The 24,154-nt window shown below is 63.2% G+C and overlaps 2 protein-coding genes across 11 annotated transcripts in view; one reads left to right on the top strand and one right to left on the bottom strand.

Annotated features, from left to right (window-relative positions):
• IMPDH1 (inosine monophosphate dehydrogenase 1) overlaps positions 1-1,697 on the top strand; it is a 42,634-nt gene extending 40,937 nt beyond the window's left edge. For all 10 annotated transcript variants that reach the window (XM_074942796.1, XM_074942793.1, XM_074942794.1 and 7 more), the window contains one exon: positions 422-1,697. In XM_074942796.1, coding sequence (XP_074798897.1) covers positions 422-516 — 95 coding nt within the window. In that variant the 3' untranslated portion in view covers positions 517-1,697. The remainder of the gene's footprint in view (positions 1-421) is intronic.
• On the bottom strand, positions 1,645-8,712 carry LOC141980985 (transmembrane protein 53-A-like). The gene is made up of 3 exons (XM_074942800.1): positions 8,645-8,712; positions 3,878-4,477; positions 1,645-2,909 (listed from the first exon to the last, which is right to left on the bottom strand). Exons 2-3 carry the CDS (start codon positions 4,428-4,430, stop codon positions 2,545-2,547), a joined length of 918 nt encoding a protein of 305 aa, XP_074798901.1. The 5' UTR covers positions 4,431-4,477; positions 8,645-8,712; the 3' UTR covers positions 1,645-2,544.
• Positions 8,713-24,154: the final 15,442 nt, after the last annotated feature.

The following is a 24,154-nucleotide window of genomic DNA, read 5'->3' as shown; positions in this document are numbered from 1 at the left end:
TGCCATCCCTCAGTGTGGGGCTCAGCCCGCCAGCATCAGCCACTCCCTCCTGGGCCAGAGAGGGGGCAGGGGGCAACCAACCAGCGAGGTCTGGTTCAGGGTCCTGGCTGTTCGTCCCAGGCTGGTGCCATGCGGGAGTGCGACAGAGAGCTGGGAGGCGGAGGTGCCGCAGCAGGCCCAGCTTCGGGTCAGGGCACCAGCTGGTGTCGGCATGGTCTGTGGAGGGGCTGGCCTGGCCCCAGAGTCCTGCCAGCAGCTGTTCCCCTCGCCCTCTCAGCCAGGCAGCTCAGCCCCTGCCCCTCCCGGCTCTGGCGTGATGCCAGGCCAGGGGCTCCTGAATGTGGGCGAGTTCACTGAGCCCTGCCCAGGGGGCGGGCGCTGTCGGCCCCGCGCTAACCCTGCCTCCCCCTCTCCCCGCCAGTTACGAGAAGCGGCTATACTGAAGACGGGCTCCGAAGCAGCAGCCAGCGCGTAGCTCCCAACGTCCCTGCCCCGGTCGCCGCCCGCCGCGTGTAGCCCAGCCCTCCGCTCCGACCGCTCCTCACAGGGATGGATTTGCACTACGGCCGAGAGAGAGCGTCTCGCCTGCCCGGAGCCGCCTTTGGCCAGGACCTGGCCCTGACTGGACGGCAGCCAGATCTCCCCCACGCCTGATGCAAGGCCCCGGGAACCAGCCCCCCTGGGCTGGGCAGGAGAACAGAGAGCAGGTGCTGGAAAGAGCTGCGGGGGGGGGGGCACTTCCCTCTGCCGGCTGGGCAGGAGCGATTCAGCACTTAGCACTGGGCCATCCACCACAGGAGCGCTGAGCAGGGCCCCCAGCTCCCCCCCACCCCCGCTGCATCGTCCCAGGCAGCCGCGGCCTGGCTGGAGCCCGCATTCCCCCCACGCCACCGTCCATCCACGCCTCTGGCTCCGCCAGCCCCCGCGGCATGTCCCCCCACCGGTGCTTGTGCTGCCCGGGGGCCGCTGGGGGGCTCCAGCACTTCCCTGTCCCCGCAGTGGTGCAGTGACATGAGACCCAGGGATCTTGCTGGCAGCCCGGGCCTGGCTCTGGCTCTGGCCCTGGCCCAGTCGCCCCTGGGCTTCAAGGGATTTTATAAACTTGTACAGGAGGCTGAGCCTTGCCTATTAACCCTCCGCTGCCCAGGGGCTGTCTTACCCTGCCCCCCAAGGCTGTTTGTTAGCAGGGTCTCTCCAACCTGGACCAAACACCATGGACCAGCCACCTCCCCTCCGGTCCTGGCCAGAAGCTGCCCGGACTTCTCCGTCGTTGTCGCTCTCTACAGAGCCCCCGGGACATCATCCCGCTGCACGCCTGGCAGCTGCTGCTGGGGTCCCTGCAGCCTGCCCAGCCCCAGGGTGACCTCCCTCTGGGATTAGGCAGGGTGACCCCCAAAGCTGGAATGGGGCCTGGCCACCCCTCTGCAAGCTGTGCTGTTGGCCTGGCTGCAGCGCCCTCGGACGTGCAGCCTGGTACTGCCGCACGCTGCAGGCTCTGGGCATCTGTTTCCTCCACTCTGTTCCTGCCAGATGAGTTTAAATCTCCTTTTTCTGTCACTGCAGCTACTGGCAAGTCCCGGCCTCTCCCCCTGCAGCACCGACCCCCCCCACTCGTTAGAAGGCTTTAACTTTGCACATTTGGGGTCCAGTGTTTGTAATTGTGTATTGAAGAATAATAATAAAGTAATGCAGCATCAGGGCCTGGCAGGGGCTGGTGTGGTGGAGCACGCTGAGGTAGACTCCAGCTCAACTCGCTATGGCAAACCACCAGCTCACTGGGGCAGGGGCTGCAATCCCCCTCCTCCCCCTGGCCCGGCCCTGAGGACTGGGCCTAGGGCATGTGGCTGCAGGACCAGTGGCAGCTGCACTGTAGAACCGCGGCAGGGCAGGGTCCTGTGGCCAGCGGGATTTCAGACTAATTTACAGAGGGAGTTAAAAAAATTATGTTGAAACTAGCCTGAAATGGGGCACAGAGCCCCCATCCCTGCTCAGCCTGGCCATTCCCCCAGGCCCTGTGAGGGGCTTTTGCTCTGTGCAGGGACAGGGCAGGTGCAGAGAGGCAGCTGGGCTCCTGGCAGGAGGTGGAGCTGCTGAATTGTGACAGTCAGCCAGCCACCAGCAGCCTGTCCCCCTACAGCCCAGGGCAGAGGTGAAACGAGGGGAGGGGAGGGCTGCACCAGCTGCCCTCCCCCTCATCAACCCACCTGGGGGAAATGTGTCTCCCCCCTTGCCATAGCCCCATGGGGCTAGAGCAGGCAGGTGTCTATCATGCCTCGCTGGGGCAGAGGACTCAGTGGCTGCCCCTCCCCCAGCCAGGGTGTCCATGGTGCAGCAGTTGTCCCCGTGCTCTGTGCCCGAGGCCTGTGGTCTGGCCTGCCTGGCAGGGCCGGCTGCGGAAGGGGAATGGCACTGCTTGCGGCTGGATATTGTGTGACGGCAGGAGCACCCTGCCTGCCAGGGAGGAGCAGGGCTCTGGCTGCAGGAGCAGCTGCATGTCCCCCTGCCCATGTCAGAGGGGCTCTTGGGCCAACCCAGCCCCAGCTGCTAGAGTCTGGCTTGGAGCAGGGCCGTGTCCAGCTGCTTCAGGAATCCCAGCAGTGCCTCCTGGTACTCCTGGGGGTGCTGGCGCAGATGGGCTGCATGGCGCGAGTCCTGCCAGGCCTGGGCCTGCACCAGGATCCCTGCCCGCCTCCAGCTCTCCAGCAGCTCCTGCACCAGGGCAGGGTCGCTCAGGGGGTCATTGCAGCAGTGGAAGACCAGGACGGGGCAGCGAAGCGGCGGCCGGAAGAACACGCCCTGTGCCGCTTTGTAGTACCGCACGGTGCAGCAGCGCAAGAGGCTGAAGTAAAGCCTGGTGCCTCCCCTGATGAGGGGCCGGAAGGCCGCGGAGCTGCTCATCTGAGCCACGCCTGCACAGGGCGAGAAGGGGGTTAGCGGGCAGGGGAGCCACCAGGCCAGTCGCAGACCCTCCCTGGGGACTCCACCCTGCTGCGGCTTCCGCCCGTTCCCTCGGCCCTCGCAGTCCTGAGACTGCTGGGCCGTGACTCCCTGCCTGCTGCTCCCCATGGCCCCTGGCTGTCCCTCTGTCAGCCCCGGGGCTAGTGCTGGCTGGCCACACGGGGAAAGGCCCAGCCCCGGCCAAGACCCTGCCCCACCCACACCTCTGCTCTAACCACGGGGGCTGGGCAATGGCAGCGTCTGCCAGGACTCCCGGCTCTCACAGATGCCACCGTCCCAGGGCTGTGTGAGCAGCTCCTCTCCTTGCCAAACCCAGCCTGCATCCCGTGTGGCAGGAGGGGTGGCAGCGGGAGCCTGGGAGGAAAGGACCCAAACTGCAGATGGAGCTGGGGCAGCATCTGCAGAGGGGACAGCCCACCCAGCCAGCGCATCGCCCCCCGTCCCAACGGACAGACGCTGAGAACAAACAGGCCTGCTCGCCTGTGTCACGCACGGCCAGGGCATGCTGGGAAGGCCAAAGTACAACCGGGTTCAAAAAGGAACAGGTCCAGCAATGGCTATTAGTCAAAATGGGTAGGGACACATTCCTGTGCTCTGGATGTCCCTAAACCTCCGACTGCCAGCAGCTGGGCCTGGGGGACAGGATGGATCACTGATAATTGCCCTGTTCCGCTCATTCCTTCCGAGGCACCTGGCACCAGCCCCTGTCAGAGATGGACCATTGGTCTGACCCAGGGTGGCCGTTCTTACGCCCCGCATCCTGCTGCAGATCCTGGTGGTCTCCCGGCTGGACAGGGCTCCAGAACAGGTGAGGCTGGAGGGGACAGTGCAAGATCTGTCCTCTGCCTCGCTCCTCTCCCCAGGGGCTAGTGCCTGGAGAGGGGGTTTGCCCCACAGGACCTGCCCAGACCCCACTCACCCAGCGCCATGTCCCCCAGGCTGCCTGTCACCAGGCTGTCGTAGACCAGGCCCCGGATCCTCTCTGCCAGCTGCTGGTGCCGCTGTGGCTCCCGGCTCATGTGCACCATCATCTGGGCGAAGGTGTAGCCGCCGATGGAGAAGGCGTGGACGAGCAGCGGGCGGGAGCAGAAGGGCTGGCTGTCCCGGAGCAGGCCCAGCACGCAGGCCGCGTAGGCCAGCCCGTGCCGGGGCCATAGGAAGTGGCTCAGATCACTCTCCACCACCAGCACGTCCAGGCCGCGTGGCAGGTAAAGCTCCAGGTACCTCGCCATGGAGCGGGGCCGGGCACCAAACCAGGGCAGCAGCACCACCAGGGGCCTGGAGGGGGCGCTGCCCCCAGGCGCAGGGCTGCTGTACAGGCGGATGGTCCTGGAAAAGGCTGTCACCCTTGCTGCCCCGCCAGGGGCAATGGAGAGCTCTGCAGGCTGCCCTGCCCGCCGTGGGGGCGGCTCTGGGCCCCCAGGCTGCACTCGGGGGGCAGCCCTGGTGTCTCCAGCCGGCTCCATCTGCATCCAGGCTGCTGTGGCCGCGCTGCCTCTGGCGTCCAGGCATGGGAGCCCTGCAAGACACACGCGGGCAGGCTGGTGCCGCTGGAACCAGCGTGGGGTATCGCATTGGCAGCACAATGCCCGGCAGCAGGGAGTACTGTCCCCCCACGGGCTGTGGGGAGTTGGGGGAGGTAAACTGAGGCACGGGGAGGGGACTGTCCTACCCCAGGTCACACAGTGAGCCAGTAGCAGAGCAGGGAATAGAACCCAGGAGTCCTTGGGTCTCAGTCCCCACTGCTCTAACGACTACACCCCTCTGCTCCCAGAGCAAGAACCCAGGAGTCCTGCCTCCCAGCCCTGCCCTGGCACGACAAACCCATCCCCATTCGCCAGCTCCAGAAAGTCTTCTTTCCAGGGGGTGGATTTGCAAAAGGGCCTCAGCCCCACTGGACTAGAGCATTCGTCCCTAGCAAAGAGACAAGAGACCCTCATGTGTCTGCCCAACTGGGGCCCCGCTTCTGTGATCAGGCCTGTGGGCTCTGGCCCTGCCCTGCAAACAGCCCTCCAACAAGTCCCTGCAACTGCCAGGCAGGGCCGGATGGTCACACTGCTTTGGCCAGCAGGGCCCCCCACCAGCATGGGCATACACCTGCCCCATTTTGCTTGGGGTGTCAGACCCAGGGGTTAGGACCCAGACCCAGGATCAAAGGGGGCTCGGCCCCAGCGCTGCCCAGTTCTGGGCCCTCAGTGTTAAGCATGAAGCCTGGATTTTTGCATAGCCCCTAACCAGTAGCTGGGTATAGTGCCAGGGCCTGGCTTCTGGCAGGAGGCAAGTTCACCCATTCCCCACGCCATGGGACCACCCAGAATTCATCCCTCGAGCCGAGCTTCAGGCAAACATCCAGCCTGGACTGAAAAATGGCCAGTGATGGACAATCCCCCATGGCCAGTGGCTCCAATGGTTCCTTCCTCTCACGGCCAAGCATTTGCACCTTGGCTCCAGGCAGAGTCTGGCTAGCGACCGCTTCCAGCCATCGGACCCAACAGACAGGAGGCCTGGCCGGCAGCCACGGGCATGGAAGACAGACAGTGACCGGCCATCACAGGGACAAAGTGGCCAACCGGGGCATTAGAGCCAAAGACCCTGCAGCGCCATGCTTTCCCTGCCACTGGGGGGCGCTAGGACCGTGGGCAGAACCACTCACCCAATTCAAACACCTCACGGGAGGCCACGGGTGGAAGCAGGAGACCGGGCTAAAGGGACCTCAGGGCTGCCCAGCCTGGCCACTGCCCTCAGGGAAAGGTGCCCAGTGGGTGTGCAAGGGCATGCACTACCCTGGCAACAAGCTGTGCCACAAACGGCAGCCTGCCAGGGCAGCTTGTCCAGCGTGCACGGCTCCTGCCTTTGTGTGCTTAGCCACCAGGGCCCTGCCAGCTGTTTGCTGTGATGCCCTCAGGGGAGACAATTCCCTGGGGTTCGGGCCCCAAACTCCTGCGTGCTGATCTGGGGAGGGGGCCATATTTCGCACCCCTCTGCTCTCTGGGTCTTTGTGCGCAAGGCAAACTGGGCTGTCGCTCTGTTCCCTGCTTCTCTGGCATCTTGAGCCTCTAGATAATGCCCAGCGTGGGCAGCGGTGGGGCCTCACCTGCTGCACCCTGCGCAGGGTTCCCCCCATGCCTGCGAGCGATGAGGTGGAGGACAGCCTGCCAGCCCAGCATGCTTTTCACAGGAAATGGAGTATTCGGGGATGGCCCAGCCCTGGCTACGTAACAGATTACACAAGGCAGGCCTGGCGCCGCGCCCACTCTCAGCCCAGGGCAGGAGGGAGATGCCGTGCCACGTGCGACTAGGGAAGGGGCCTCCTGCCTCCCACCCGCTGGCCACCAGTCAAACGAACAGCCTGTTCCCTTGCTCCCTGGGGAGGGCTCGATCTCCCTCATGCTGAGTCTCTCCTGACGCCTGCCCCTCTCTCCCTGGCCTCCCACACACACCCCCACAGCGCCTGGGCGCCTCAAACCCACCAGCACCAGCCCCACACATGGCCCCCTCCCTCCTGGCACTGATGCAGTGCCGTTAAATCTGAAAGAGCTCTGAAAAAGGTAAAATTATTCATTGAAATCAGTGCAGTGTTAACTCTGGAAGCTAAAGACGACAATTTGTTAATATAAAAACAACATGCTCCCCACGGACACCACCTGCTCCGAACAGCCCCCTGGACACTGGGCTTCTACTGGGGAGCCCCCTGTACTTTTGACCCAGCTTCCAGACGGAGGCCAGGCACTGCCCTGGCAGCCGCCTCCGGCCCAATCGAATCCTGCTCCGTGGGTCTTCCCACTGCACTCCCCACCAGCGTACCTGGGCGCCTCCCCGTCCTGCACTATGCATCTGTCAGCTGGGCTCGGCCTTCGCCCAGAGGGAGAAGCAGGCAGGTTGAGCGTCTCACCTGGGCTAGGAGGGGGGATATAGCCCAGGGGCTCTGCGTTCACCTGGGAGACGGCAGCTCAGATTGACCTGCCCTGCACTTGGAGAATGGTGCTGCCTGGGCCAGCCCTTAGCTCCTGTTCACCTCCAGCTGGGCCAGGTACCCAGGCCCACCCCCCTGGAGACCGGGGCCCCTGGGCACCGCACAGACACTCCTTGCCCCAGCCCCCGCTGACTCCCACCTAGCAGCTGGAGCAGTGAGGACTCCCCGCTCATCTCTCCACCAGGGCCCGAGGGATAATCCCCCCCCCCCGATCTTGTCTGGTGGGGCTGGTGCCCCCAGCGAGGGACCCTGCTGCACCCCAGTACCAGGACAGGAGGGGGACAAGGTCTCTTCTGGGGCTACCCCATGTGCCCAGAGCTGCAGGAGCACGTGGCACTGGTAACTGGGGGGCTGGGCTGCAATCTTGTATAATCCTATGAATTAGCCAGTCACGGGCCCTGCCAGTGACCCCCTGCAGCTCCCTGGTCCCCACTAGCCCTGGAGCTGGGACCCCTCGCCTGGAATTGCCCTGCTCAGCCCCTCACCTTGCCTTCCCCGTGCACAGGCCTGCAGGGAGCGAACCCCAGCTGGGTCAGGGCCCAGCACGCGGTGCCAGGGTGCCACAGCGACACTAAGCATCCAGATAAAGGCATGGGCCGTGTGCCAGGCAGCGAGCATGGCAGGCTCAGCCCTGGGGACCCTGTCTGAGACATTGGCACACCTCCCCCAGCAATGGGCAGCACGTGGCACCCCAGGGGAGAGGCCTCGGACATGCCACAGATGGGCAGCCGCCGCCTCAGGAACAGGCCCCCCCTTCACTGGCCAAGGCTGGGCGGCCACTGGCGCAGTCCTTCCCCTCCCCCGATTTCACCCAGGCAGGGCTGGGCCCCCGGCCCCACCCACGGGGGACACCATGGCCAGGCTGCAGACACTGTGGCTGCCCAGGGTCCCCAACATGCCCGGAGCTCTCTGGCTATGGACCCAGCCCTGGGGACGTGAGGTCAGCCCGCGCCCCGCGAGCGGCCTGGGGCTGCCCTGGCAGAGTTCATCGCCTGGCACTGGACGGACCCTTGCAGGCTGTCGGCAGAGGGGGCAGTGGGCAGCACAGCTCCAGGCAGCGCTTCCCCCGCCACGGCTGGCCCCAGCCCCTGGGGCCCCACAAGTGCAGTCAGCTCTGGGGTGGAGCCAGGCTGCCACACAGCGCCCTAGATACACAGAGCAGAGCAGACAGGGCCTTGGGTTCTTCTAAGGGCTCATGCACCCCCCACCCTGCTGCTCCCTACCTGGGGCACCTGCGCCCCGCTGCTCCCTCCCCCTGCACCCCCCACCTCCGCGCTGCTCCCTCCCCCCCACAGGTGCCCCCCACTGCTTCCTACCCCCCGGCGCCCCCACCTCCCCGCTGCTGCCTACCCCCCCCCGCGCGCCCCCCACTGCTTCCTACCCCCCGAACCCCCACCTCCCCGCTACTCCCAACCCCCCCAAAGGCGCCCCCCACTGCTTCCTACCCCCCCGCGCCCCCACCTCCCCACTGCTCCCTCCCCTCCCCCACACGCGCCCCCCACTGCTCCCTACCCCCCCACACACAGGCACCCCCCCCACCTCCCCGCTGCTCCCCACCCCCCCAAAGGCGGCCCCCACCTCCCCACTGCTCCCCCACACGCGCCCCCCACTGCTCCCTACCCCCCCACACACAGGCGCCCCCCACCTCCCCGCTGCTCCCCACCCAGTCCCTTAGCCCCTGGTGCCGGCCCGGTGCCCGCGGGCGCCGCTCACCCTGTCGGTGCCGCGTCCCAGCGCGCTCTGCCCGGCCCGGCTCGGCTCGGCTCGGCTCCGCACGGGATGCAGCCCCCGGTCGCCCCGCCTCCCTCCAGCTGGCCCAGCCTGCGCTCCCGGCCCCGCCCCCGCGGCACAGGCCCCGCCCCCTCTGGGACCGTCTACAAATCACCAGCTAGCTGGGGGGGGCATGAAGTACCAGGGAACTGCCCCCCCCCGAGGCAGCTCCCGTCCCCCCGCACGGGGGCAGATCCACCCCAGCCGAGCAGAAGGGGGCGGGCAGGGGAGTCAGTGCGCCCTGGGGGGGATCGGGATCGGGATCGGGACCGGCTGCTGTCCTGAGGGTGGGGGCAGGTCGGTGCAGCCTGCGCCTATCGCGGCGGCTCCTTGCAGCGCTGGTTACAGGGGGGGCAGCCCCAGCCCAAGAAAGGCCCTGGCCAGGCGGAGGAGAAAGTCTGGGAGCAGGGGCCCGGGGCACCGGGCAGACTCCGGGCTGTGGCTGGTGGTGGGGAAGCCCCGCGGCTCCGTCCCTAGGGGGCTCTTGCGGGACCCCAGAGCCTTGGCCCAGCCGCTGCCCAGCGCAGACAGCTACAGAAACCCGCACGGCGCGCCAGGCCGGGGGTTGGCCCTGCAGTGCCAGGCAGGGCTGGCAGCAGGAATGGGCAGCCGGGGTGGGGGGAGCCGCTGCATACGGCTTTGCAGAAGCGGCTCAAGACAATCTCCCTCTGTAGGGAGCGGATCAGTGCACAGCCCCCCTCTGCCCCCGTTACAAGCTGCAGAGTGTAGCTTTAATTGAAGAGAGAGGAAATGACCATAAAACGCCTACCAGGGGCCTGACACAATAGTGTCTAGGGATGCAAAGATTTCTACAGGTTGCATCAAGTTAAAATCAAAATGCTCTAAAGCACCCCAGGGCTTCCAAGACCATCAACTGGCCCATAGCATCGTAGACTCATAGAAGATTAGGGTTGGAAGAGCCCTCAGAAGGGGGAGGGGTAGCTCAGTGGTTTGAGCATTGGCCTGCTAAACCAGGGTTGTGAGTTCAATTCTTAAGGGGGCCATTTGGGCTCTGGCCCAAAAATTGGGAATTGGTCCTGCTTTGAGCGGGGGGTTGGACTAGATGACCTCCTGAGGTCCCTGATAGTCTATGGTTTTAGGATCTAGTCCAACCCCCTGCTCAAAGCAGGACCAATCCCCAACTCAATTATCCCAGCCAGGGCTTTGTCAAGCCTGACCTTAAAAACCTCAAAGGAAGGAGATTCCACCCCCTCCCTAGGTAACGCATTCCAGTGTTTCACCACCCTCCTAGTGAAAAAGTTTTTCCTAATATCCATCCTAAACCTCCCCCACTGCAACTTGAGACCATTGCTCCTTGTTTTGTCATCTGCTACCACTGAGAACAGTCTAGATCCTTCCTCTTTGGAACCCCCTTTCAGGTAGTTGAAAGCAGCTATCAAATCCCCCCTCATTCCTCTCTTCTGCAGACTAAATAACCCCAGACTAAATATCCTCAGCCTCTCCTTGTAAGTCATGTGCTCCAGTGCCCTGATCATTTTCGCCCTCTGCTGGACTCTCTCCAATTTGTCCACATCCTTTCTGTAGTGGGGGGCCAAAACTCCAGGTGTGGCCTCACCAGTGCCGAACAGAGGGGAATAATCACGTCCCCAATTCTGCTGGCAGTGCTCCTACTAATGCAGCCCAATACGGCATTAGCCTTCTTGGGGCTTGGCTACACTTGCGGGTTAGAGCGCATTAAAGCAGCCCCGGGCGCACTAGCTCACTCCCTGTCCACACTGGCAAGGCACGTAGAGCGCTCTGACTCCGCGGCTACAGCGCTCCCGGTGCTCCACCTCGGCGAGGGGAATAACGTTTGCTGTGCCCGCTCTGGAGCGCCGCGGCACCAGCGTGGACGCCCTGGTCTGTTAGTGCGCTCTGATCGGCCTCCAGACGGGTCCCACAATGCCTGTGCTAGCCCCTCTGGTCATCACTTTGAACTCTACTGCCCTGCCCTCAGGTGACCACCTGTGTGACGATGTGACGCAGCAGGGAGGGGGGAGTGTTGACCTGGAAATGTGCCCTGGGGACGGGAGACCTGAGAGCCTGTCACCTGAGCCAGGACGGGGGGGGGGGGGGAGGTGACACCTCTGCCTGGGAATGTGGACAAAGGCTGCAGCAGGGAACCTGCTGGGCGGGGTTGGTTTCAGTTTGGGGCTGGGTGGAGGAACGCAGGGAACCCCAGGGCTGGGGTCTAAGCTCCCTGCTCCCCCAGAAGGACTTCACTGAGGGGTCCTGGGTGTCCCCACAAGCTCTGTTTTGGACTGTGTTCCTGTTGCCCAATAAACCTCCTGTTTTACTGGCTGGCTGAGAGTCACGGCAAATCCCAGGAAGAGGGGTGCAGGGCCCGGACTCCCCCACACTCCGTGACAACTGGTGGCAGCGGTGGGATCTACTGCACCCCGTGAACAGCGCTTCCTGCAGTAAGTGACTGGGGAGCACTAAAACGAAGGAGGATTGACGGGGACCAGGCGTGCTGAAGATTCAGAGAGAGACGGTTTCAGGGGGCGGTTAACCCCTGGGAGTGTGTGACCAGAGAGAAGGACTTTTGCAGTAACAGGGTCCCCCGGGGGATTGCAGCGAGCGGTCCCAGGGGCGGAGGAGTCTGAAGCTCGACCCTGGCAAAGAGGTGGTGACCTCAAGAAGGACTGGCACACTAGGGGCTTTTCCTGGAAACCGTGGACAGCTGCCCGGCCTGCGAGTGGCCAGCCGGGAGATGTACGCTAAACGCCTTAAGAGCGACCTGGTGGAGCTGTGCAGGCAGAGGGGGCTGCGCATCGGGAGGTCCACCAAGGAACAGCTGATTGCCCAGCTGGAGGAGAGGGATCGCTTGGATGACCCGATCCCTGTCCCTGAGGGAAGCTGCCCGGTGGACGCAGCGTGGGCCCTGGGGCCTGACCGGGCTGGGAGGGGTCAGACTGCTGCCCAGGACATCCCGAGACCCTTCCTACCTAGGCCTGGGGGAGGGATTGGGGGAAGCCCGGCGAATACCGAGGGCACCCTGACCCCAGCAGCCAGCAGGGGATCCTCCCGGCGGAGCTCCCCATCCCTGGAGCGGATGCGGCTGGAATGGGAGAGGGAGAGGAAAATGAGGGAGCTGGAGGATCATGACAAACAACGTCAACATTAGCAGGAGGAGAAGGAGCGGGAACATCAGGAGAAGGAGAGGCAACGTAGGCATGAGCAGGAGGAGAAGGAGAAACAAAGACAGCATGAACTGGAGCTGGCCAGGCTGAGGAGCAGTGGGGCCCCGGCTGCGGTGAGTGAGGGGGGACCCAAGACTGCAAGGAGCTTTGATAAGTGCTTCCTGGCCCAGCGGAAGGAGGGGGAGGACATAGATAGCTTCCTGACGGCCTTTGAGAATGCCTGCGAGCTGCACAGGGTTGACCCTGCAGACAGGCTCCAGTTCCTCACCCCCTTACTGGACCCCAAAGCCGTGGAGGTCTACAGCCGAATGACAGGGGCGGAGGCAGGGGACTATGAACTGTTCAAACAGGCCCTGCTCCGTGAGTTTGGGCTGACCCCCGAGATGTACCGGAGAAGGTTCCGGAGTCAGCGCAAAACGCCTGAGGTCACCTACCTACCACTGGTCAACCGGATGCAGGGATATGCCCGCAAGTGGACAGCTGGGGCCCAAGCTAAAGAGGACCTGCTTGAACTAACTGCATAGGGGAAACTGAGGCACCCCCACACTATTCAGAGGAAACATTAAGAACAGTCCCACTTCGTCACACTGACAGTGGCCAATGCCAGGTGCCCCAGAGGGAATGAACAGAACAGGAAATCATCAAGTGATCCATCCCCTGTTGACCATTCCCAGCTTCTGGCAAACAGAGGCTAGGGACACCATCCCTGCCCATCCTGGCTAACAGCCATTGATGGACCTATCCTCCATGAACTTATCTAGTTCTTTTTTGAACCCTGTTATGGTCTTGGCCTTCACAACATCCTCTGGCAAGGAGTTCCACAGATTGACTGTGCGTTGTGTGAAAAAATGCTTCCTTTGTTGGTGTTAAACCTGCTGCCTGTTAATTTCATCGGGTGACCCCTAGTTCTTGTGTTATGAGGAGTAAATAATGCTTCCTTATTTACTCTTATTTATTCTCCACAACAGTCATGATTTTATAGACCTCTATCATATCCCCCCTTAGTCTCTTTTCCAAGCTGAAAAGTCCCAGTTTTATTACTCTCTCCTCATACGGGAGCCGTTCCAGACCCCTCATCATTTTTGTTGCCCTTTTATGTACTTTTTCCAGTTCCAATGTATCTTTTTTGAGATGGGGTGACTGCATCTCCACACAGTATTCAAGACGTGGGCGTCCCATGGATTTCTATAGAGGCAACATGATATTTTCTGTCTTATTATCGATCCCTTTCCTAATGATTCCCAACATTCTGTTGGCTTTTTTGGCTGCCGCTGCACATTGAGTGGCTGTTTTCAGGGAACTCTCCACAGTGACGCCAAGATCTCTTTCTTGAGAGGTAACAGCTAATTTAGACCCCATCATTTTATATGTACAGTGGGGATGATGTTTTCCAATGTGCATTACTTTGCATTTATTTACAATGCGGAGCTTGTAGCTAGCCAAGGCAGCCACCCATCTCTGCCCTGGAGCATCCAGCTTGGCACTTGTTAACACGTAAGTCAGTGGACTTCTGTGACTTTTTGTTTCTTGCCTGCGACCTGTCCCTGAGTTTTACTAAGAATACCCAGGACAGAATCTCAGCCTTAGTGAAGAACTGATACCCTTAGCTCCCAGGCTTGTAGCAGGTTCCCTTTGGGGAGAACTCATGCAGTTGGTATCATCTGGAGCATGATTTGCCAGCATGACAAATTCTCAGCTGGCAGGGTGAGCTCTCCCTGACAGCTAGTGATGAGCTGGGGAGGGGAAAGGCTGAAGGACCAGACTGTATTTACATGACCACACCCACTCCAGCAGCCACAGCTGGGTTGCCCAAAGTGATCAGCTTTGGCTGGCGTTGGGTTCCCATCACTCTTGTATTGAGTGCAGGGTAATGACAGGTTGGTATCCCGTACGAGTAAAGGGCAGCCGAACTGTACCCAGCCGACCCTGTCTGAGGGGTCACTCCCCACTGACCTGCACTCTCTAAGCTGGGGGGCGGGACAAGGGGGGCGGGGACAGGTGTTTTTTATATGTTTCTAAGAGTCCTAGTCCTGGTCTACATGACAGTGAGGGTGGCACAAGGCAGCTTCCATCCACCTAACTCTGCAAGTGCCGGCTCGACAGCAGCGCTCCGGCCGCTGGAACTCGGCCCCGGCCATGCTGCGGTGGCCGTGCAGCAATCGAGGCTGGTGGAGCGAGCAGCGGTGCAGGGGACAGCGAGGCAGAGAGGACGGCCAGCAGCACCGGGGGAGGTGAACTCGTCAACTCATGTGAACCGGCTGGGATGATTTAGTTGGGGTTGGTCCTGCTTTGAGCAGGGGGTTGGACTAGATGACCTCCTGAGGTCTCTTCCAACCCGGATAGTCTATGATTCTATGAACTCACCTCTGAACTCTGGGTCTCGGCTGGCCAGGGGCAGCAGCTGGGAGTGGGGTGCCGTGGCAGGAGGGGCAATCGTGTGTTACAGGGACATTTGGTTGTTGGACGGCAGCACCGCAAGGGGAGAAACTGAGGCCAAGGACACTGCCTGACGGGCTCTGGGGCGGGTGTTTTGCTCATGGGCACAATGCTTCCGAATCACAGCTGTGATGTTTTCCCAAATTAAGGCCGGGTCCCTTTCCCCTTTTATTAAACGTTTTCTGTGCTACCGCTCCGACTCAGGGCGTCCGGGAGAGGGAGCGGTGCCTCACAGGGGCACGCAGGGCTGGTGTGGAACTGCCCCAGCTTACTGGGTGGGGGCTGAAGCCAGCTCTGGGTTGCGTTGTGAAGATGAACCCCTGGATATTGAACCCAGCCGTTGTGGCTGCTGACACCCTGCCACCCGTCCCCGCCGGCAGTAGGGTCCTGCACAGCGAGGAAGCCACCTGCATCTCGTGTGGTCTCTGAGGAGTTTTGCAAAGAGCCCCAAGGCACAGCACCAGCCGGGACATGCCACCTCAACAGTCCTAGAGTCACCATGAAACTGGGAGCCAGGACTCCTGGGTTCTGTGCCCAGCTCCCATCCCAGGTCTGGGCCTGTCCCCCCGCCCCTTTTGTCTCTCTTCTAGTCTGTTCAGCCAGGCAGGGCCCATCTCTCAGTGTCCGTGCAGCGCCTGGCACAGCGAGGCCCGGAGCCTGGCTGGGGGGCTGTGGGCGTTCACAGTAACACAGCTCGCCCTGGCGGGCGGCGAGGTGCCGAGGGGGCCAGCCAGCTGGAGATGCATGGAGCGGGACAGACTGGATTTCATGACCCATCATGAAAAACGTATTTCCACATGATTTCCCCCTTTGACTGGCTGCTGACAGGCCCAGCCCGAATGAACCCGCGTTCCCTGCTTGCCTTTCCCACCCGGGTGGGGACCCAAAGAGGCCACGATGCTCCTTGGCCACTTGGTGGCACCAACGCTCAGACACGGGAACGCAGGGCAGCTTGTGCGGCTTTGGGGACGGGGACTGAGGCCCTGGCAAAGGCTCTGGGCTGCTAGGAGCCAGGGGTGCTAAGGCCCCCCCCCCGGATCTGTAGAACGGGCTCACCTCTGACCTCTGACCTAGGGGGCATGGGGCTCTGGGCATGCATAATGCATCTGCTCCCAGAGTCTGAACCAGGCTACCGGGCAGCCTGCACATTGTGTGTTTGGTGGGTGTGTGCGTTTTGCGTGGGTGTGCACGTGCGGGTGTGCACACGTGTATGGGGCGTTTGCACGTGCCCCTGCAGCTGGGCATGAGGGAGAGGCCAGCTCTCCGGGTGTGAGCGCAGCCGCAGGCGAGGGGGAGCAGCTGTGCCTGGTGATGGGTCTGACCCAAGTGCGGAGCATCTTGCCCAGAGCGCCTGAGTGCCACATGCTAAAAGCTAGCGTCCAGCCACCAGCTGGCGCCGCTCAGAGCCACCTGCCGACGGGCCAGAGCGGAAACCCGGCCACAAAGGGGCCCTTCTCTGGTGGGCGTGAGAGGGGACTGAGATGGGCAAGGCCAGGCCAACCCAACCCCATTGGCCTGGCAGCCAAGGTCACCAGCTCCAGCCCCCAGCTTCAGTGAGTCTAGGGAGTGAGCGTGGGCAGGGCCCCATGTCACCGCCAGGCGGGGCTGCAGGGCAGGATGGGGAAGAGCCATGGTACCGATGCCAAGGCCCTGCAGTGGGGGCCCAGTGAAGGGCATGCCCACCCAGCCATGCCTGCCCAGGCTCCCGTCCCAAAGGCAGCCCCTCCTGCCCTTTGCTCTGCAGCGCTCCACTTTGGCTGGCAGGCCCCAGGGGCATGGTCCCCGCCCGAGCAGGAGTCCTGGCATGGGGCGCGGGCTGGGCCCCTCCCCCAGAGGGCTGGGCAGTGATCGGTGCCGGAGCGCGGCAGCTGCAAAGGGCCGCGTTCTGCAGGGAATGGTAATGATGGCACAGCCGCCGGCCCCCCTTTCCCCGGCTCTGTGGGCAGCTGCTGCCAACCCTGCCCGTGGGCCTGTCCTTCCCTGCCCCAGCGCTATAAATTACCCCGGAGACTAAGAGCCCCCAGCGCGACTGGTGTCCCGTTCTCGCCATGGGAATCCCTGCTGCACAGGGCTCCAGCAGAGCGGAGCTAATGCGCCATGAGTTACTGTCCCGGCAAGGAGAAGGGCGAGCCCCACTCCCCCAGCCTGGCAGGCGGGAGGCAGCGTCACCGTGTGTGTGTGTGTGTGTGTGTGTGTGTGTGTGTGAGGGGGCCACGGGGGGGGGATTCAGGGCGGAGACACGGTGGGGGTGGGGCATGAGAGTAGTGTAACTGAGTGGGAGGTGGGGGGCAGGATCAGTGGGGGCAGGTGATAGCGTCACTGTGGGAGGTGGCAGCTGGGGGGGGTGGCCCTGCTGAGCTACCTCCGCACTGTGCCCCACTCCATAGCTCCCCCGTCCTGCAGCGTCATAGGTCCCCTGCTCCCCATCTCTCCTTGTTCCCCCCACCCTGCAGCTTCACAGGCCCCCTGCCCCCCACAAGCTCTCCTTGCATCTTGCTCCCTGGCCCCTCCCTGCCCTGCATGGTCACGCTTGCCCCTTCTACACTCCATGCAGCAGAAGTGGGCGTCCACATGCCCACAGCCCTTCACTTCCTGAGTGCCCGCTGCCATCTGAGCAGGCCAGCACGGCTCCATAGCGTGCAGCTTGCTCGCCCAGCCCCCAGGTGCACCGAGCAGGTCGTCGGCTGGCCAGCAGGGGGCAGACACAGCCCCGCCTGTCTGTGGGAGCTCCCTGAGCCGTCTGGGCACCTGGGCCCCAGGCCGGCCGCACGCCATGCCTGCGTGACTGGCTCACCCCTCCGCGCTCTGGCTCAGCAGGGTCACTCTCAAAGGCAGCTGGGCAGATAAATTTCAGAGGCGAAGGGAAGCAGAAAGTCTGGCGGCTGGCAGCTGTGGGAGCCCTTTGCCGGGGCTGACGTCACCGTGCCGCCAGCCGCTGGCCCTGGCCGTCGGCGGGGCGGGTGGGCTGCCAGGCTGCGGGGTCGTGGGTGCAGGGAGGGGTTAATCTGTCACCTGGGAGCCCGTCAACCCTGGGCTCGCCAGCTGAAGCCTCTGGAGACCCCAGTGTCGCCCTCGGGGCCAGACTCTGCTCCGTGACACCGGGCTCAAGCCACAGGGTTTCTCCTGAGCGGTGCTGCTGTGGATGGGAGCAGGCGCCAGGCCTGTGCCGTGGGAGCCGACAGGGCAGCTGGCGCAGTGGTGACCAGGCGAGCGCTCGCTGCTGCTCAGCAGCTGGGTGTGGCAGGCGGGTGCGTGCCGAAGGGCTCAGGAATGGGGCTGCCAGAGGCCTGCTGGCCAGCGGGGCGAGGGAGTGGGTGGCATGGCCCTTGCGCACGGACCCGCACACGGCGCCCAGCGCTCCGGGGCCCCTGCACCATGCTGTGCTTTGGAGTCCCCGTCTCCGCGGCGCACTGCCCCCAACACACTCACTGCACGGCCCGGGCGGCCCTCGCACCAGCATGGTGTAACATGGGGCCCCGTGCGGCGCCGGCTCCCAGCCGTTGTGAGAGATGTGGGGCAGGAGATGCCGGGCCGCAGCCTGCAGAAGTGGGGGCTGAGCCACCCTGGGCTGGGGGAGCAGGCGTGGGGAGGCCTCTTTTCATGAGTGTTGGGGGGTGGGGTAACAGCAGCTGTTCCAGCCACCCCCCCATTCCCACCCTGTCCCCACAGTCTGGCGTCGGCCTGGCCCCTCGCTACGGCCCGAGCTGCTGGCTCAGATGTCGTGTGAGCCGCTCTTAGCAAAGCCCTTGGGACAAGGGAGGCAGGGGCCTTGCCCCTAAAGCGCGTACCCAGGGCAAGCGGGGGCCAGATGTTGACAGCACTGTGGGAGATGTCACCCCCCCGTTGGAGGAAACCAGAGGCCTCGGGTCATCGGCGCCTGACAGCTGGCACCAGCTGGAGAGGTGCCCGTGGCTGGGGTGAGACGAGTTGGCAGGTCTCAGCCATGGTGGCTCCATGTCACACCTGGGCTTCCCTGGGGAGCCGCCTGCAGAGGGGGTGCCCTGCTGCAGCGTGTTCCCACCCTGACACCTCCGCCCCCACCTCCCCGAGGGGAGCTGCTCCTCTACCGTTCCCGCCTAGGAACATCTCCCCACTCCCCAGGGGCCTCCATTCGGACGTCTCCTTGGAGAGCAGGTGGGGCGCTGGCTGCCCGCAGGAGCTGCCCTGTGCCGTGGGGTGAGGCGCTCCCAGCCCCGCCAGTGCCCCGTTAAGCGCTGTCAGCCCGATGGGCGTCCACCTGGGATACTCCAAGCAGCCGCATCCTTCCAGCATGTTGAGGGGCCCGGCTCTGGCCTGGATACAGCTCATCAGCGAGTTCAGAAGCACTGGCCTAGTTCCCCGCATCCCGCAGCGCCAGCGCACTCCCAAATCAATGCACATCGACCCTGTGCTCAGAGCCCGAGGGGTCGCTCGCGCTGGCCTGCCGAGAGATGCTCAATCCACACACCGGGCCAGAGTCCTGGGCACCTGCACAGCTCCCTGCCGGGCCGTGGAGCCACCCTGCGTGACTGCCCAGGAAGGAGTACCGCGGGAAGGGGCCAGAGGGGATCACAAGCTAAATCTGAGTCAACAGTAACGCTGTTGCAAAGAAAGGGAACATCCTTCTGGGCTGTATTAGCAGGAGTGTCATAAGGCAGACACGAGAAGTAATTCTTCCGCTCTACTCCGTGCTGATTAGACCTCAGCTGGAGCATTGTGTCCAGTTCTGGGGGCCACATTTCAGGAAAGATGTGGACAAATTGGAGACAGTCCAGAACAACAAATATGATGAAAGGGCTAGAAAACATGGCCTATGAGGAGAGATTATAAAAACTGGGTGTGTTTAGTCTGGAGAAGAGAAGACGGAGCGGGGAGATGAGGACAGTTTTCAAGTACATAAAAGGTTGTTACAAGGAGGAGGGAGGAAAATGGTTCTCGTTTAACCTCTGAGGGTGGGACAAGAAGCAATGGGCGTAAATTGCAGCAAGGAAGGTTTAGGTTGGACATGAGGAAAAACGTCCCAACTGTCAGGGTGGTTACGCCCTGGAATAAATTGTCCAGGGAGTTGTGGAATCTCCATCATTGGGGATTTTTAAGAGCAGGTTGGACAAACACCTGTCAGGGACAGTCTAGCTAATACTTAGTCCTGCCAGGAGTGCAGGGGACTGGGCTAGATGACCTCTCAAGGGCCTTTCCAGTCCTACGATTCTCTTGAGAAGCACCCCCTGCACCCCCGCCCCATCTGGAGCTCTGCCAGGGCTCAGAATTCAGGCCCAGGCCCTGTGCAGTCCGAGCTGCCAGGGTGGGGGTGCATGTGTGACCTGGCAACAGCCCAGGGGAACAGCACCCAGCCCTGTCCATGACAGCACTTGTCTCCTCCAGATCCCTGGGGGCCTGTTTGCCCCCACCCAGCAGCTGGGGCCTGAGTCCGCATACCCCCCCACCCAACCTAGGTTCTCGCTACCACCGGCCCGGTGGGCATGGACCCCGGATTGCTCTCTGCCCTCCTGTCCGCGGGTGCCCTGGCCTCGTGTCTCTGCAGCTCGGCGTCAGCTTCACTACAGGGGGGACTTCAAACCAGTGGGGTTAACGGTGCCGAGCCCAGTGTGGACACGTGTGGTTCAACACCTGAAGCCACGCAGGGCAAGTTTGAATCGAATTCAGGGTGTCTACACAGGGGTTTGCTACAACAGTTTTAAAACTGATTTAAAGCTAAACCGGTTCTGCCTTTTCCTGTCCTAAACTGCTGTGTGGTTTTGTGTCCATTGCCACAGGATCACGTCAGTCCCATGCCTCACGGACACGGCGTCCCCCGCCCCCTGCATGTCAATCCTGATTTACACCGGGGCGAGTGAGAGGAGCCGGCCATGTGGGGTTACACCCGATTTACACCAGGGTGAGCGAGAGGATCCAGTCCCTTGGAGTTAGTCCCAGTTTACACCAGGGTGAGTGAGAGGATCCCCCCCGTGGGGTTACACCCGATTTACACCAGGGGTGAGTGAAAGAAGCCTGCCCCATGGGGTTGCACATGATTTACACCAGGGTGAGCAAAAGGAGCTGGGCCCCATGGGGTTACTCCCGATTTACACCAGGGCTGAGCAAGGCATCTGGCTCCATAGGGTTACACCTGATTTAGGCCAGGGCTGAGTGAGGCGTCCAGCTCCATGGGGTTACTCCCCATTTACGCCGGGACTGAGCAAGGAGTCCAGCTCCATGGGGTTACTCCCGATTTATGCCGGGGCTGAGCGTGGCATCCGGATCCGTGGGGTTACTCCCAATTTACGCCGGGGCTGAGCGAGGCGTCTGGCTCCATGGGGTTACTCCCAATTTACACTGGGCCGAGCGAGGTGTCCGGCTCCGTGGGGTTACTCCCAATTTATACTGGGCCGAGCGAGGCGTCTGGCTCCATGGGGTTACTCCCAATTTACACTGGGCCGAGCGAGGTGTCCGGCTCCGTGGGGTTACTCCCGATTTACACTGGGCCGAGGGAGGCATCCGGCTCCATGGGGTTACTTCTGATTTACACTGGGCCGAGCGAGGCATCCGGCTCCATGGGGTTACTCCCGATTTACACTGGGCCGAGCGAGGCATCCGGCTCCGTGGGGTTACTCCCGATTTACACTGGGCCGAGCGAGGTGTCCGGCTCCGTGGGGTTACTCCCGATTTACACTGGGCCGAGCGAAGCATCCGGCCCCCAGGCGCAGGGGCTGTTCCACAGTGCAGACCTCCTGGAATGCGCTGGGGACACAGGGCTCCCCTCGCAGAGCTGTGGCCGAGCGGCTGACTGAGCCCATTGCCTTTCCCCGTGGCCCCTCCCCGCGCGGGGTGCAGCGAGGAGAGAAGGGGCGTCGGGGTGAGTGGAACTCTGGTGCTCCCAGGCTGCCTCTACCCCTCAGCCGGCAGGGGCCGAGGTGCTGGGCCCGTGTTCCCGGCCCCCCTCTGCCTGTCCGGCCCTCGGGGGGGGGGGGGGGCGCCTGCCCCCCAGGCTGACGTGGTTGTGGCTCTTGGGCGGATCCCCAGGGAACCTGCTGCCGTGGCCCCTTGGGGGAGCTGATTTAGCCCCCGCTAGCCCCGCTCAGGCTCTGGTGGGGGCTGTGGCTGGGTTGCGGGGCCTGTGGCTCCGGCCTGGCAGCAGGCCCGAAGCCAAGCAGCATCTGGCCATTGCTGCCTCTGGCCCTCGGCTGGCATTGGCTGGGAGCGGCCGTCAACCCCCCGGCTGCATTTCCCTCTGCCCCTAGCCGCTCCCTGCGCTTCCCCCCAGCGTGTCTTGAGCCCCAGTGGCCTCAGGAGTGTGTCCGGGGGCCCTCTGGGGAGCCCTTCCCCACGAGCTCAGCACTGCTTGGGTCTGGTGCCTCAACTCTCCGCCCCCTCAAGCCACGCTGTGTCCTGAGTCCACGGGGCTCCAGGGTCCTGGCCCAGCTGTTTCCAGCCACAAGGACTTTCAGCCTCTGACAGCCTTTGGGCTCGAGCCAGGAAACACAAGAAAGAACCGAAGTAAAGTCCCCAAGAGAGAGCACGGTGCATCGCCTTGCTCTGTGAACCAACGGGCTGCCGCCCAGTGCCTGGGCAGGGTCCTGGTCCAGGTAGAGGAGTGGCGCACAGCAGAAAAAAGGCATCCCAGGTTCGCTGGTGTCAAATATAAAATCTCTCTGCGCCCCAGGAATTCTCATCCTGGGGTCTGCGTCCCCTGCACAGCCGCGCTGGCTGCTTGCGCTGCACAGAACAGTGTGTGGGGGGCGAGTCAGAGCACAGCCCAATGCCCCAGCATGGCAGGAGGGGCGCAGTGCTGCAGAGAGCCAGCTGGGGGGCTCAGGAGGGGGCGCTCTCCCCTCTGACGCCAGTGCCCCAGCTCGGATGAGATGGACAGGCTTGGTCCTTACCCTGGTGGCCACGAATGATCTCCTGGCACGATCTGCAGGCGTCTCTGTGAATTCCCTGGCACCCTAGCCCAGTTCCAGCTCCTGCTGCCTCTCCATGTGCCCTGGCGGTTTCCTACTCACACTGTGCCGTGCCACGCCCCAGCCGGCGCTGCACGCAGCGGGAGAGAGCCCGGCACACACGGGGCCAGGGGAAAGAGCCCGTCCTTGGTGCAGGTCCGCTCCTGCCTGCTTGGGCCCGGGGTCGGCTGACTAGCCTGGCCCCTGGCTGGAGGAGAGGCCTGGCTAGCAGGTGGGGATGCCCTGGGTTAACTCTTTCCATTCCAGGGCCCATGGAGACACCCGCTGGTGATTGTGGCTGAGCAGCCAGTCTGCCAGGGGCCTGTGAGTGTGATCCAGGCGGGGGCTCGGTCCCCTCCCACCAGGACCAGGGATTCCTTTGCCAGGAGCAGGTAAATCCCTCCCGGCTGCTGCTGCACTAAACAGAGGCCAGTTCCCTGCTAGATAAGCAGGGAGCTGGGTTAACCCCTCGCAGCCCAGCCCTCCCCACGCACCCTTGGCGTATGTGTGCCTACGCTAGAAGGAAGGGTGTGGGGCACCCGGGAGGAGGGGGTGTGCGTGTGTGTGTGTGCAGGTGTGCGTACGTGTGCGGTGTGCAGTAGGAAAAGAGTGTGAGCTGGGGGTGTGTATGCACAGGGCAGAGTGTGTGTGTGGGGGGGTGCGGTGTGTGGGACAGGGAGCATTGTGTGTAGTGTGTGGGGGGCAAGGTGTGCAAGTGCAAAGGGTGGGGTTTGCAGTGGGTATGGCGTGGGAGACTGTGTGCAGGGTGTGTGCGGTGTGTGGGACAGCGGGCAGTGTGTGTGTGTGTGTGTGCAGGGCAGTGTGTGTGGCAGTGTGTAAGTATGTGGGTGTGTGGGGCAAGGTGTGCATGTGCAAAGGGTGGGGTTTGCGGTGGGTGTGGGTGTGGTGTAGGAGTGTGTGTGCAGGGTGTGCGTGGGGATAGGCTGTGCATGTGGGAGAGCCACAGGGTGGAGTGTGCGTGGTGTGTGTGCACAAGTGTGGAGGGTGTGCAGGGCAGTGTGTGGGGTGCAGTGGGTGCATGTGGTGGGGTGTACGTGGTTTAAGGGTAGGATATGTGGTGTGCAGTCTCTGTGAGGGGCAGCGTGTGCACGTGTGCACAGGGCTGTATGCGGTGCATGCTTGGAGATGTGTGCAGTGTGTGTGTCCTGGGCAGGGCAGGGAGGGATGTGCAGTGTGTGTGCACAGGGCAAGGTGTGTGCAGTGTGTGCACAGGGAGGAGGGTTTGTACAGGACAGTGTGTACTAGTGGGTGTATGGGGCTGGGGATGTGCAGTATGTGTGTGTACAGGGCTCTGTGTGCACAGGGGTGTGCAGTGTGTGCACAGGGCTGTGAGGGGTGTGTATGCCCGGGGTCGGGGGGTGTGTGCGCACAGGGCTGGGTGTGCACAGAGCTGTGTGGGGTGTGTGTGCACAGTGTCGGAGTGTGTTCAGTGTGTGTGCGCACAGGGCTGTGTGTGCCCGGTGTCGGGGGCTGTGCGGGGTGTGTGTGCCCGGGGTTGGGGTGTGTGCTGTGTGTGTGTGCACAAGACTGGGTGTGCACAGGGCTGCGCGGGGGGTGTGTGCCCGGGGTCGGGGGGGGGTGCGCCGGGCTGAGCGGGGGGGGTGTGCACAGGGCTGGGTGCGCGCAGGGCTGCGCGGGGGGTGCGTGCCCGGGCTCGGGGAGGGTGTGTGCACAGGGCTGGGTGTGCACAGGGCTGCGTGGGGGGTGTGTGTGCCCGGGGTCGGGGGTGTGTGCACAGGGCTGGGTGTGCGCAGGGCTGGGCGGGGGGTGCGTGCCCGGGCTCGGGGGTGTGTGTGCACAGGGCTGGGTGTGCGCAGGGCTGCGCGGGGGTGTGTGTGCCCGGGGTTGGGGGGATGTGCACAGGGCTGGGTGTGCACGGGGCTGCGCGGGGGGGTGTGCACAGGGCTGGGTGCGCGCAGGGCTGCGCGGGGGTGTGT

Source organism: Natator depressus, chromosome 1 (assembly GCF_965152275.1).
Source record: "Natator depressus isolate rNatDep1 chromosome 1, rNatDep2.hap1, whole genome shotgun sequence".
In the NCBI taxonomy this organism is placed as follows: Eukaryota; Metazoa; Chordata; order Testudines; family Cheloniidae; genus Natator; species Natator depressus.
This window is presented reverse-complemented; position numbering and strand designations above follow the sequence as displayed.